At 35.7% G+C, this 14,774-nt stretch overlaps 1 protein-coding gene across 2 annotated transcripts in view; it reads right to left on the reverse strand.

The window, feature by feature from the left end:
- The window catches only part of LOC106870214 (5'-nucleotidase domain-containing protein 3), a 43,320-nt gene that overhangs the window by 21,842 nt on the left and 6,704 nt on the right, over positions 1–14,774 (reverse strand). For both annotated transcript variants that reach the window (XR_008263954.1, XM_014916218.2), the window contains exons 2-6: positions 11,296–11,471; positions 10,129–10,203; positions 9,180–9,235; positions 5,959–6,049; positions 1,801–1,869 (exon numbers count right to left, since the gene is read on the reverse strand). Coding sequence is in view for 1 of the 2 variants with exons in the window: in XM_014916218.2 (XP_014771704.1) it covers positions 1,801–1,869; positions 5,959–6,049; positions 9,180–9,235; positions 10,129–10,203; positions 11,296–11,471 (467 nt within the window). In the remaining variant the exon portion in view is untranslated. The remainder of the gene's footprint in view (positions 1–1,800; positions 1,870–5,958; positions 6,050–9,179; positions 9,236–10,128; positions 10,204–11,295; positions 11,472–14,774) is intronic.

The following is a 14,774-nucleotide window of genomic DNA, read 5'->3' on the forward strand; positions in this document are numbered from 1 at the left end:
CAGTAACACGTGAGCATTTTATACCAGTTCTGAGTACACTATAGTATGAGTCTGTATGTGAAAGTAGTTGAGGCTGTGTGTGTCAGAGCTGATCACTAGTTGTGATGTTGTGGCATCGATGCCGGGCCGTGATTCTTGTTATACAGATGTTTGTCACTGGCTGAGATCTCTTGTCTGTTTATTTATCGTGGTGAAGCTAAGTCACCTAACAGAATCGAAGAGAGAGATGTGCCGCGGTGGTTTAGTTTGGTGTACATAGTAAGTCGTGTTGACGCTGGTGGAGATTGATGCTGGTTAGTAGTAATAGTAGAATCGTGTTGGTCATGACGATGATGCTGGTTAGTAGTCGTAGACTAGTGTAGCTGATGTGGCGACGGCGGTGGTCATCGTTGGACGAAGCTGTTGATGTGTCGCTGGCTGCCGCTGCTGCTGCTGTCGTGTGGTACACGGAACAGATCTCAAAGAGAAACTGAACCGAGACAAATTTGCTGGGTATGAGTTGATCTATTTATAGCGTTCAGGGGGGCTCCAAGACCGTAGTAGAAAAACACTATCACATGACCTTATTAAGGGCTGTGATTGGTCAGTTTGCATTCTGGCGGGAATGGTTCGAAGAAGTTGCCGATTTGAATAATAATCAGTCACATGATGACAAGGAATGGGTTCTCCACTACGCTCGCGTTTGTTTATATTTAAATGAGAAGAATGGCGATAGCAGTTTTGTATCTAATGGCGATAGGTAGTTTTGTATGTAATGGCGATCGAGGTGTTAGTTTCACTACATATATATATATATATACAATATCTATTTTATGCACAACACAGCACAAATTAAAAGAACTGGAATAAATTTAAATATTTCAAAACTGTGCCTTAAGTGAAATATGTGAACACATTCTTTCTATATTACAGATGTAGAAGAAAAAGATAATCTTTTGATCGACTGTTTCAAGGTTTGTTGAATGCTCCTCAGAGAAGTCATACATAGCTTCCTTCCTTAATTAATAGCACAGAGCATTCATCTACTATATAAAGCAGCCATAAATTCAGCTAGTACTGAGGTGGATAGCCTAGTTTGTATATATGTGGTAGCTCATCATTAGTTAAACAATATCTATTTTATGCACAGCATTCACATTATTTCACTTAAAGTAGAGTAAGGCTTAGTAGTATTTAAATTTATTTCGCTTCTGATTTATGTTGTATTGTACATTAAAATAGATGTTGTTTCCTCAGTTATGAAATACTTTAGAAGTACAATATGGATTTTTTCCTTTGCAACACAAAGTCAATTTTTGTAGATAAGAGTAAATCAACCCTGGTATATAACAAGTACTTTTTCTTATACACTACAAAGGGATGAAATGCAAGGCAAACACTGGCACAATTTGAATACGTGTGTAAAACTTTACCATTTTTGTCAAATCACTGTACTGTGGAATGTAATTTGAAATACATTTTTCATTATTAAGAATTTCTGGAAAATTAATTTACAACTGTAATAAGTATTTAGTACAGTTATAAAGTAATAACAATATGTAATATACTGTAACTTATTAACAAAGACTTTGTTTATATATTGTATCAAAGGCCAGGAAAACCTCATTAAATTAATTTCACTTAGCATACAGGGAACTATTTCAAAGTAATTTTGAAGTGACTACAGCAGAATACTAGCTAATTTGGTTAGTGTGGGATGGATTTGAGCCACCAACATAAGGATAAGGATTACTACGCTTTACCAACTGAGCCACCACAAACAAGATAATAATATATGAACAAGCATCAAAAGACTTTTACCTCAGTAACATTTGCTAACAGCGTAATTTCTGGAAGGGCAAACAGATCCATCAATTGATGCATTAAACCCTGATAAAACAAAAGAAATTCAGGATAATCATTATAAAGTACATAAAATGTCAACAAAGATTTTATTTATATATTTTTTAAATTTGATATTCCATTTTTCTCATGGTTTACTTACATATTAATGAAAAGAAAACAAGGAAACAAAAGAAAAAATTAATGATTGATATAGGCTGGATGATAATTCATAAATGAAGTGATCTCTGAATGCTGAGCTCAAAAAGATACGATGAAGGAGTGTAGTAAGTAGTGAATAGACCTGACCAGCAAAGAAAAGTAGAGGTAAAAAAGAAATAATAATAATAATAATAATAATAATAATAGTAGTAGTAGTAGCAGAGACAACAACAGTCTCTACAACTGTCACAGGGATGAATACTAATAATTTTAATGTCGCACAAATATATCTTATGAAACAAAAAGGAAAACTACAACACTACATCAAATTCCTTGTCCTATGGTTAATCTGGAAGTGTGCCCCCCAGGAGAGAGCTGGTCTGAGGTTGAAAAGTCATCCATTGGCACAATCTCTTCTCTGAATACAAACTTGGCTGGTCACTTGAATAGGAACTGCCCCAACTTGAGCTCTCCAAGTCCACCACCACACCCACCACAGAAAGAAAAATGAAGAGGATCAAATGGACCCAAGAAGAGTATACAGAAGTAATATACACTGATTAATATGCATTAGGCAGGCCATCTGAAGAGAAACACACTGTACACTCTTATCAAATAATGGAGAACATGAAATCAAGACAGCAGACTATATGTGGAAGAAAACAAGTAAGTAAATGTTAAGAGGGATATCTTCAGAAATAAAAGGTTCACAGATAGTGAAATAACAGCAATCAAACACATAGCAGAAAATGACCTAAATATAGGGCAGAAAGGAAATAAAGAACCAGATGAAGAGAGCAACTCTCCAAGAGTTTCAGTTGAAAGAATACCATCTGACCAGAAGATGCAAATGTCTGAAGAAATAAATTGTAATGAACCTGATAAAGATAGTGAGGAAAGTGGTAAAGAAACAATATTAGAAGACTACACATCTACTGAAGAACATAGAGAGTCTATGATAGAAATGAAGCAGAAAATCCTGAATAAGCTTGCAGTTGTAAGACACACCAGTATGCATGATAGAGAAACACTTCATAAACTCTAAAATACAATCCAAAATAGAAAACAAACTAAAATTTATGGAACAGAACAATATTTTCCCACTGAACAAAAAGGATGCTGATGAAGCTCTGATGGGTGCAAAGACCAACTCTTAATCAATTGCATGATCCTTGAGAACTGTCATAACAGAAATCTCAGTTCCGCATAGATTGATTATAAAAAGGCCTTTGACAGCACACAGCATTCATGGATCTTGAAATCACAGGATATCTTTAAAATTTCTCCTGTGATTTCAAACTTCCTGAAGCACAACATGTCAATGTGGAATACAAATTTCCAGTTATACATCTGTAATGGAGTACTAACCACAAAAAATATTAATATCAACTGCGGAATTTTCTAAAGTGACTCACTTTCACCTTCAGTTTTTTGCTTAGCCCTGATACCCCTTACAAGTGAACTTAACAGAATAGGGTATGGATATAAAATTGGCGACAAAAAAATAAGTCATCTATTTTATATGGATGACTTAAAACTTTATGGCAAAGATGATAATGAGCTTGAAGGACTACTATGTACTGTGAAAGATTTCAGCGATGACATCGGGATGGAATTTGATCTTGATAAATGTGTCAAGGCCACTTTCCATAAAGGGAAATTGAAGACCTCACATTCAGTGATGCTGGATGTTGACAGTCATAAAAGAACTTGAGCATGAACAAACTTACAAATACCTCAAAATAAATGAGGGCTCTGGCATTCAACATGCAAGTATGAAAGAGATCAGGAAGGAATGTTACAGGAGAGTTCAAGCAGTCCTAAAATCCAAGTTAAATGCATATAATAAGGTGTTAGCTATAAATTCCTTAGCAGTTCCGGTTGTTATTTACAGTTTCAATGTGTTGAACTGGAATATGAGTGAAATAAGGAAGATTGACAAAAAGATCCATAAGCTGTTGACTTGCAATAAGATGCACCACCCAAAGGCAGACATAGATTGTTTTTACCTACCAAGAGCTTAAGGAAACTGAGGCTTGATCCAATTTGAAATCTCTTACAAAACCACACAATTGGCCTGGCAAAATATCTTGAAACATCTAATGACTGGATGCTAAAACTCATTGAAAACCATGAAAGATGTAAGAAACTTCATTCTGTTATGAAGGAGAGCAAAAAATTTTCAAGTGAGTTTATGCATAATATCCAGGTTGAACAGCATGATGGAAGTGCAACTGTAGTTGCAAAGAAAGTGAAATCAATAACAAAACAAAATACGTTTGAACAATTGACTGATAAGTGGGAACAAAAACCTCTGCATGACAAATATGTGACCTGTAGCAAACAAGGTAATGTAGACCAGAAGCACACCCATCAGTGGCTACGGAGCTCAAGGCTAAAGGCAGACAGTGAAGGCTTTATCTTGGCAGCTCAAGAACAGAGCTTATTGACCCAGAACTATCAAGCCAATGTGATGAAAAATGTTGTAGACCCAAAGTGCCAATACTGCAACAATGAGATTGAAACAATGGACCACCTTATCTCTGAGTGCAAGGTTTTAGCACTTGTAGAATATAAATCAAGAAATGACAGAGTTGGCCAATATCTACATTGAATAATATGTCAGCATTATAAAATCAAAACTGGTACAAGCATCACCATGAGGCTGTAACTGAAGTAGAAAATGTAACAATTCTTTGGGGCTTTCCAGTATGTACAGACTGTACCATCAAAGCAAATAAACCAGATATTCCTGTGAAAGACCAAAACAATATAGTATGTTTATTGATTGACAGAAGCATACCCTGTGACCATAATATCTTGGCAATTTGATAAGCTCAGAAAATATAAAGATTTGGTAATTGAAATTGAAAAGATGTAGCATCTCAAAACAGTTACAATACCAGTGATTGTAGGAGCACTTGGAATGATCAAAAAAAGGAACTGAAAATTATTTAAAAATGAACTCTGGCTTACCATCCATGCAGGAAGTGCAAAAGATTATCTTAACTGGTACTTCACATGTACTGAGAAGAGTATTGTCACTGTGAATTTCCTTTTCTTTTTCCCCCCTTTATTTTCTTTGTTTACTTTTTTATTTTTTCTCTCTGTCTGTCATTCTTCCCCTTTTTCTCTATCACATGACTTTGTAAATGAACAATCTGGTGTGTTTATTTTAATGGCCTACCAATGTATAGTGCATTTCTCTGCCCTAGGTGTCATGAAGACACTCAGCAGAAAATGGAAACATAGTAGTAGTAGTAGTAGTAGTTCTAAATTATACATCTTAAGAGACCTAGCCTAAAATAGATACGAGCTAGCTGAATACTAAAATGACACCAGGTCCAATACTGGGTATGTCAAGTTAATGGGTCACTGCTAAGCATTTAATTAGCTATAGTCTGCCTGATCAGAATTAAATAAGACTATTCTTCAACAAATAAAAAAAAAACACATCAACCTATTTATTTTATATCACAGTTCGTAAACAATAATGTTGTTGGTTACAGGCTTCAAAGGGACTAATTGCTGATTCACTACATTCCTGGTGACAAGAATGACAAGGAGTACCTGTAACTTGGTGTATCCCAGGGTACTTCATTCCAAATGCATCAGCTTTCTATTGTTTCTTGCTAGAATTTATATCTTTCACCAATGTATATTGATGAAAGATACACAAACATACACACACATGTACAAGCACATGCATGCATACATACACACACACACATGTATGAGCACATGCATGCATACATACACACTTGCCAAAGGTGTAGCACAGTGGTAAAGAACACAAAACCATGTGATTGTGAAGTGAACTGTTTTACCACACAGCCATACTTGCACCCTGCATATTTAACTTGGTGGATAATCGAATTAAAGAGGTTTCTTATGTAAAATAATTTATTCAGTATCTTATAGGACTCTAAGCAATAAGAAAGTTATTGAAATTAAGGTTTTATCTGAATGACTTACCGTTCCATAGAAAGTATTCATACTCTCCAGCGGTACATGTGTGCCATCATATAGCTCCTTCACTTCCTCATCAACAACTGACCTCAGACCTCTGTAAAACAGAATACGAACATAAAAGAACATGTATTTAGGGTAGGACTAACATAAACAATATCACCAATAACAACAGCTGTAATTAAAAGTCATTGAAGGATCTTCTACAGGGCTGCTCAAAATAAAGGCAAAGTTTTCCACAAATTACACCTTCTTGTTTCAAAAAATGGAAAAAGGATAATGTAGTCTTGGATATACTAGCTTTAAAAAAATGTGATGTCATGGCTGGACTATATTAGGCCATACATTTGCCTGACAAAGGTTAAGAAGAGGCTAAACAACAACAGTAATCTCATTAAAATTTAAAACCTTGTTGTATATACTTATCCTAGAGATAATTCTTTTGTTAATATCAAATAAAAAAACTCAATTCCTTTTCACATTGTATCAATATAGAAGAAGAAGAATTTTATATGAAATGCTGGCACCAGAAGACAGAACAAAGGTCTGTTGCAATAACAATAAATGACACTTTCAATCTTTTTTCCTCAAGATTAGTTATGTGTAAAGTTTCCAAACTTATTTTGACATATCATCCACCATAGGATTTTCCAAAAATTGCAGAACTCATATCTATATTTTATAGACAACCCTTATCACCTTAATTTTAATAAATAATAATTAAACTAAATACAAAATATTTTAAACAGAGAAATTTATTCATAAAAAAAAAAAGGTATATTATAATGTATTACTTCATTAAATTTGATTAAAAGACATTTTATCTTGCAGATTGAATCTTCTTTGAGAAACACTGGTCTAGAGGAAGATAGGAATGTGATGTGCCCATAGTTTTCACAGGCCCTCCAAAAGAGGTGAGGAAGTTGATGCATGTCTTGATAAACTGCACGTTGATGACCGGAGTGAATGGGGGAGAAAGAGAGAAAGAGATTGGAGCTCTTCTCTAAGATTATTGCTTGCATATAAATGATGCTGTAAATACCAATATTACCATCTTTAGTTGTGGATTCAAGTTAGCTGAATCAATGACAAAAAAGTGTTTTGGTTTAAAAACAATCTCCCCTACATGAATCCTCAAATTTCCCTCTGGAATCCTGAATCCTACTTCAAGGAGAAATTTCTTCAAGGTTAAGAATTGTAGGATGAGGTGTCATGAGCATTTTCTTTTTCTTATTGGGTCCGAAGGAAGGGAAAATGTCCATGGGCTTCAAAGGCCCTCTTAGAACAGTGATATTAATCATTGATGTTCTCAAACCTTTGCATATCAACACCTGTGGCAAAGGTATGGAGCAAGGAGGGAATTCCAGGGAGTTTGATAGTCTGGAAATGAAGGACTAGGTGTAGTGATTAGTGTAGGGCCTGGAAGACTAGATATAACAAAAGGTGATGAAAGGTGAAGGAAAGATGAGTCCAGTCGTTTCCAAGGAGTAGAGGCCAATACAACACTGGAAGAAAAGGTAGAGAGGAGAGAGTGAACTATGAGCCAAGAATTTGAATGCGTCTTTGAGTGATTTTACGCAGGTGACAAATACAAAGCATCTTAAGACATTAACAATCTAATGTTAATTAATACGAGAAAATAGTAGATTTGGGGAGATTCTGTATGTTCACTCAGCCTTCTAGTCCACCAGCCACAGAACTAGTTAGTTGATACACAGGAACTCCAAATCGTCTTCCATTAAAGTTTCTGTCTCCAGTTCTTTCTTGTTGTATGTGTTAATAAATACATCTCTAAACCTACTGCTTTTTCTACTTCCAAGTTTTCCTTCTACCGGTTGTCTTTGGTCTCTGAGTTTGTCTACCTCTTACTCTGAAGTCACTAATCATTAATCTATGTTAGGTAATACACTCTTCATTAGGGAAACATCTAATATTCACAACCATCTATCCATTCCTTTTCCTGGTGAGTAAGAAGTCTATCTGGCTTCTGTATTTACTTGACTGGTAAGTATCAGGCAGCTGCTAGCTTCCTGAAGTTAATGTTGCATACGGTTAGACCATCTGTATCACAGAACTCTGGGAGTTTTGAACCCTCTTCATTCCATATCCTTCATGTATGCCAAAGAAGCTTTTGTGATGGTCAACATTTCTCTGAATTTGTCAGCAGCAATACTGAGGTTGCAGTCATTTGTTTTGGAAGCAATCAGCAGAAGGGTCTCATACAAGTGGTCCTTTTGTTCATGAGTCTTATCTCATTTTTGTACTGAACAAACTAGTCTAAGCTTCATTATTGTATCATACAGTCTAATAATTTCAATTGCCATAGGTTCTATTTTCTGAAAACAATGTCTATTTTGTCTACCCCATCATTGTTACCCACCAAGACGAATTTGTACCTTTGTTTCTTGCCTGCAAGGAATTTGGATGAGGCTCCTTTCCATCTTACTTCTTGCACATAGCACATATCTTCTCACCTACCTTTCTTTGAACTCACCCTAGTGAGAACAGGATTTTAAGTGTTTCACCCAGGGCCATTGTTTTCTAGCTGGGTTACTTACAGGGATTAATACAGTAGATATTAATATCTATGAGTTACAGTTTTCTTTTCATCTACTCCACTGAAAATACTGTAGCAATACAGGTGAAGAGCACTACTTAAAACACCTAGAGAAAGTCACTTACTATCACTGTTACTACTACAATTGGTAGACTGCTACCACCATCACTATGCTAGTAAAAAACTCATTAGAAATTTAAAAGGTTCATTGCACAGCCAGCAAGCTTTGCTGCATCCCAAACTGCAGCTGGTTGTTCCCTTGTCAAGAGAGGATACAGTAACTTTGCAGAATTCTCCTACTTACCCATTATTCTTTAACCAAGATGGCTCTGTTAGCAGAACTCCTACCGAACAAGATTCCACCTTTATTTCTAAACTAAAGGTTATAATACTCTTGTCTACTATGTCACTGAAGTATGTTTAGAAATAAAGTTGGTGAGATATAATCCAGAAATATGCTTCAGTGACATAGTAGACAAGAGTATTATAACCTGATGGTAATCAGAGATTAAACTGATAGAAACATAGTGTGTGTGTGTGTAAATACATAAAGAGAAAGAGTTGTTTCATCTTTTAGGCTCCAAAAATTGTGATCTTATTAAAAATGACTCTTCTCAAATATTTTGACAATTAACCAGTAAAGTATTAGTAACTTGAAAACATAACATACCTGTAGACAGTTCCCAACATAATATGATGGAAAGAATCAATTTTCATTAAGAGACCCTGAAAATTAAAATGTGGAAATATTATTATCATTCATCTTAATATTATCCTTATCCTTATATAATCTTCATCTTTTACTTGTTTGTCATTAGACTGCGGCCATGTTGGGGCACTGCTTTGAAGAACTTTTAGTCAAATGAATTGACTCCAGAACTTCATTTTTTTTTAACGAACCAACTACAGTACTTATCCTATCGGTTTCTTTTGCTGAACAGCTAAGTTATGAAGACATAAACACACCAACACCAGTTGTCAAGTTGTTTTGGGAGACAAACACAGACACAAGGTCACACACACACACACACACACACATACACACACACATATACGATGGGCTTCTTTCAGTATCTATCCACCAAATCCACTCACAAAGCCTTGGTCAACCTGAAGCTATAGTAGAAGATACTTGTTCAAGGTTTCATGCAGTGAGACTGAACTTGGAGCCATGTGGTTGGAAATCAAGATTCTTACCATACAGCTATGCTTTCACTTTTTTTATATCTCTGTCTTTTTTTTATATCTTTTTTTTTTTCTGAATCTGTTATCACTTCTAATCAGTGTTTTTAGCTATATACCTTACCTAATGCAATCAGTTGATATGTATTATTGAAAAATGAGTGAAATGGATAAGAAAATATCATTGAATGGTGGTAATTATAGTAGATATAAAATCAAAGTTCACTGAAGAAAGCTGAAATTAAGAGCCAATCAGCTAAAATTCCATTATAACTTTTGGTACTAAAATTAGTAAATAAAATAACTGATGTAATCACTATGTTACATAGAATAATGTGTCACCTGAAAAATCTGATATTAGGCAAGACTAATAATATATGATATTCTACTACTAAAATCTAAATACTATAAACATTAAATAGAAGAGTAGCACTTACTTTTCGGACATCATAGTGAAGTCCACGGACAGCAAAGTTAGGATCATATTTCATTTCACGCAGGCCCTCAGGATACTGTAAAACATGAAAATTATTTTTCACATTAGTGTGATAAATTGAATAAGCATGATATGTATGCATTTTATTCTTGGTAAGTAAATATATTGTACTTAGACATGGATAATGCAAATGTTAGGTAATGGATTTTATGAATTTTACTGAACTGATCATATAACTGAACAGAAATAATTGGTGCTAACAAAAAGGAAATTATTGGTGAATAACAAAAAATTTTCAATAGCAACTTTCAGTGTCCATAAAATAAAATATCAGGCGTGAAAATAGAGCAAAATGATCATCTGTGAAAGAATTCACAAAGGAATAATTTATAATATACATCATCATCGTCCTCATTATCGTCAAAACACAATTCAAATATTTATTAAGTACTTTTCTAATATGAAACAACATTCTTGTTTTCACAGTAATTGACTATTTAGTTTTGATAGGAAATTGATAATGTGATTAGACATATTAGTTCTCTTCGAGTTATTTCATTTGATAAATTAAATATTTAGTAATGAAGGAAGAACTCATACAATGCATGTGAGTTAATGTTAAGAAATAAAAAGAAAAAGAAAAGAAATATTCTACAGAGCCAAAGGAAATTATAAATACATCCCATGAAACTCTTATCTGTCTCTCATAGTCACCTTCTACCTTGACTTCACATCTCTCTCCCTCTCTTTCTCTCTCTCTCTGTCTCTCCCCCTCTCTCTTTCCAGGTGGGCAAATCATGTACACACCTCGTCAGCAAGACATCTGCTCCTGTTCCTGTCCCTGTTTCTTATCCCATAATTCTATTCCCGAATCAGTTGAAGAGTTTTGTCTTGCAAGTACTTGGTGACCTCACCAGGGCTGGCACCACATGAAAAAGCACCCTGTACACTCTGTGAAGTGACTGGTATAAGGTAGGACGCCCAGCTGTAGAAACCATGCTAAGGCAGACATAAGAACTTAACACAGCCCACTGGCTCATTTGTTCAAGTCGAACCATCCAACCTATGCCAGCATGGAAAAAGGGACATTCAATGATAATGATGATACAGGCAGGTGTGAATGACATGAATCACTGTTGATTAGTGAAATATATAAAGTGTATATTACCTTACTATTATAGACCAATGAATCTCTGCCCAAATCATAGATGAGATCATGTAATTCTGGTGTGTAAGATGCCAATGTATAGTCATAGTCAAATCCATAAACTTCAATTTCCTGAAGCTGTACTTCATTATTGGCAAAAATTGCTTTTCTGTTGACATTAGCAGGAAGATCATAATCTGAAATAATAACAGAAATTAAACAGAAAAAAAGGAAAAAAACCAAAACAATAAAATTTAATCTAACTAATATTCCTCTTTGAAAGTGTTGACATTTATTCCACACATACATTTTGAGAAACATTGAAGAACAGTGGCTCCTTCAAGCTCAATTTTTTACTGAACTTTATAGTTACTGAAGAGAAAGAAGCTATTTTCAAAAGCTACACCAATGATGCTAAGATATCAAAGGCATTAAAATGGTCTGAAGATATTAAAAGCCTACAGAAGAACTTTAGTCATCATTATATAGCATCTGTTTTCCATACTGGCATTGTCTGGCTGGAACTGGTAAGCTGGAGAGCTGCACCAGGCTCCAGTAAAAGGCACTCGTGCCAGTTACATGTAAAGGGCACCTGGTACATACTGTGAAGTGGTTAGTGTTAGGAAGGGCATTGAGCTGTAGAAAACAAGCCAATTTCAGTGCTGTTTAGATATGAATTGAATAAAATAGTATAAAATTCAATGCAGGGAAGCTTCAAGTCCTGCAATATTGTACAAACAAGGATACAGGGAGAAAGGAAATTGTTATACTAGTCAGGATCTATATAGTATCTTGAAACTATACTGAATAGTAGTACCTTGTTCTACATGCAGAAGACTGGAAGCATGGAACTTAAGGAAATTTAAACTGATCCAGTATTAGAACCTGGTTCAGGAATTCCAAGGTTTTGAAGAGTGTGGAACCACCTCTTAGCCACTATTGCTCCCAATCCTATTTGTTTCCACTAAATAATCGGGACGTCTTGTCCTGATTATTTAGTAGATATTTGTTCTTAATTATTTAACTAACAGCTTAGGTTAAGTGCTTGCACAAAACTGTTTTGGTTCCATGAATCAAATGAATTATTAGATGTGATAAACAACTGAGATTATATTCACTGAAATGAGGAGAGTGATATACAGTCAATCATGCCTAGAAAGTCCAGAAGAGACTGGTACTAAAATTTGGACAACACCAGTACAGTACTCACCTATGAAGCTCTCTGTTATGAGTTTTACACTCTTTTGTATATGAATGACCTGCTTAGTGTAACTTTAACAACATGTACTCCTCTGCAGAAAATACTACTCTTCACTAACAGATGTCATCTACACACAAACAAGATAACTCTGTACTGACTTTATGAGGATTTACTTAATGATGATGATGATGGCAGTTTCTTCATGTCTGAAGACCATGAGGAAGAGCAGCAGACCCTCACATGTCTTTGTAAGGTCATCAACACAGAGAAGCTCCCAGGGGCATCCTGTCTTGAATTCCTCTGTTATTGCCTGGAGGACTATGATGAATAAGAGGGGACTGAGGACTGATCCTTGGTGGACCCTACCTCTACTTGTTGCCAACCCTCACCTTACTGACAGCATCCTACACATAGCTTGTACAGTTCTCACTAACCACTCATCTATCCCTAATTTCTGCATTGACCACCAGATAAGGGATCGGGAGACTCTATCAAAGGCTTTCTCTATGTCAACGAAAGCCAGGTACAGAGGTTTATCTTTAGCTAGGTATTTCTCCTGCAGCTGTCTTACCAAAAATATAGCATCAGTGGTGCTTTTCCCTGGCACAAACCCAAACTGCATCTCATCTAAACTGACTCTCTCCCTAATTAGTTGGGCTATGACCCTCTCCGTGACTTTTATTACCTGATCCAACAATTTGATACCTATGTAATTATTTGTATCTAATGCATCACCTTTACCAGTGTAGCAGTTGACCATGTTGCTGCTACACCAGTCATTGGGTATGACTCTTTCATGTATCACCTGATTGACTATACGGGTGACTAGACTATAGCCGACAGCTCCAGGGGGCTTTCCCTGTCTTCATACCCTTAATTGCTTTATCTATCAAGGTACTGTCAATTTGGATAGCTGGTCCCTCTGTTGGGTCAACATTCAGCAGACACTCTTTCTTCCATTCATTCTCTTCATTTAGAAAACTTTCAAAGTGGCGTCTCCAAGTCTCTCTCTTTGCAGCCTCATTAAATGCAAGTGAGCCCTCATCCATGCGGACACATTTCTCTCCTATGACATCACGATTCTCTCTTACACACTGTCTTGCAACACAAAACACTTCAAGTCTTTGGTCCTCACAATGCAAAACATTGGCAAATTTTTTCTTATCTGCTTCCCCTCTGGCTAAATAAACTTGTCTCCTAGCTTCCTTTCTGGCAGTCTGATACATGTGATAGAATTGGGTATTTGAATTCTTAACTAGAGCTATAACCAGCAGTTTTCGGTCAACCAAACTGTGACAAAATTAGATAAATGAATGAATAAATGAGAATAATAAATGAGTGTGAAAGAGAGGGAGAAAGAGGGAGAGTTGGATTAAGCAAAGGAATCTTAAGTTTTTTCTCTAAACATACGGCATGGAAGACAAAACTGTATTTACATAGGTAGATAATGAAATAGATAGATAATGAAATGAAATAATAAAGTAATTATAATCTGCACTGAAAAAGAGGTTTTAGATGTGTGCTAGGTTGGAAAGCAAAGTTGCTTATCTAAACATCTTCTGGTTTCTACTCCATGTGGTGAGGTATTAAAATATGAGGTAGGGGAATCTGAAAGAGCTAGTTTATATAGGGTGGGGTGGGAGGAGTGGAGGTAAAGTGTTGGGAAAAGCAAGTGGTTAACGAAACTGAGAGAGAGGAAGAGAGAGAGAGAGAGAGAGAGAGACCAGAATTAAGCTAGTCAAAGACAGAGCATGAGGAGACGGAATTTTGGGATTTAGGGCAACATAATTGAACAAATGGGTTTAACATTGCCAGAGTAAAAGAATAGTAATTCTGATAATGAGATAGAATTGGGCAACGCAAAGCAGCAAAAACTCAGGCTGCCGGTGTGAGAAAATATTAATGATAATAATGAGATATAATGTTCAAGCAAGTCCAGCCTTCCTTATTTATGGAGTGTGTCCATTTCTTTTATTGTATTTAAATACATTTAATTCAAAATAAGGAAGTGCCAAAGGGAAATACCAGATAAATGAGTGTGTGTGGGTGTGTACACAAATTACTGCAAACTTACTTTTCCATTGCTTTCATATTTGGAGCATTAATCCGTTGCAAAGTGGACTGCATATCAGACACACCTTTGTTTAAGGCATCTCGAGCCTTGCTATAGTAGAAGGCAATTGCCTAAGGTGCCATGCAGCGGGACTAAACCCAGAACCATGTGGCTGGGAAGCAAGCTTCTTACCACACAGCCACTTCTACGCCTATATATATATATATATATATATATATATATAAA

The sequence above is a fragment of the Octopus bimaculoides genome, chromosome 4 (genome assembly GCF_001194135.2).
Source record: "Octopus bimaculoides isolate UCB-OBI-ISO-001 chromosome 4, ASM119413v2, whole genome shotgun sequence".
Classification (NCBI taxonomy): Eukaryota; Metazoa; Mollusca; class Cephalopoda; order Octopoda; family Octopodidae; genus Octopus; species Octopus bimaculoides.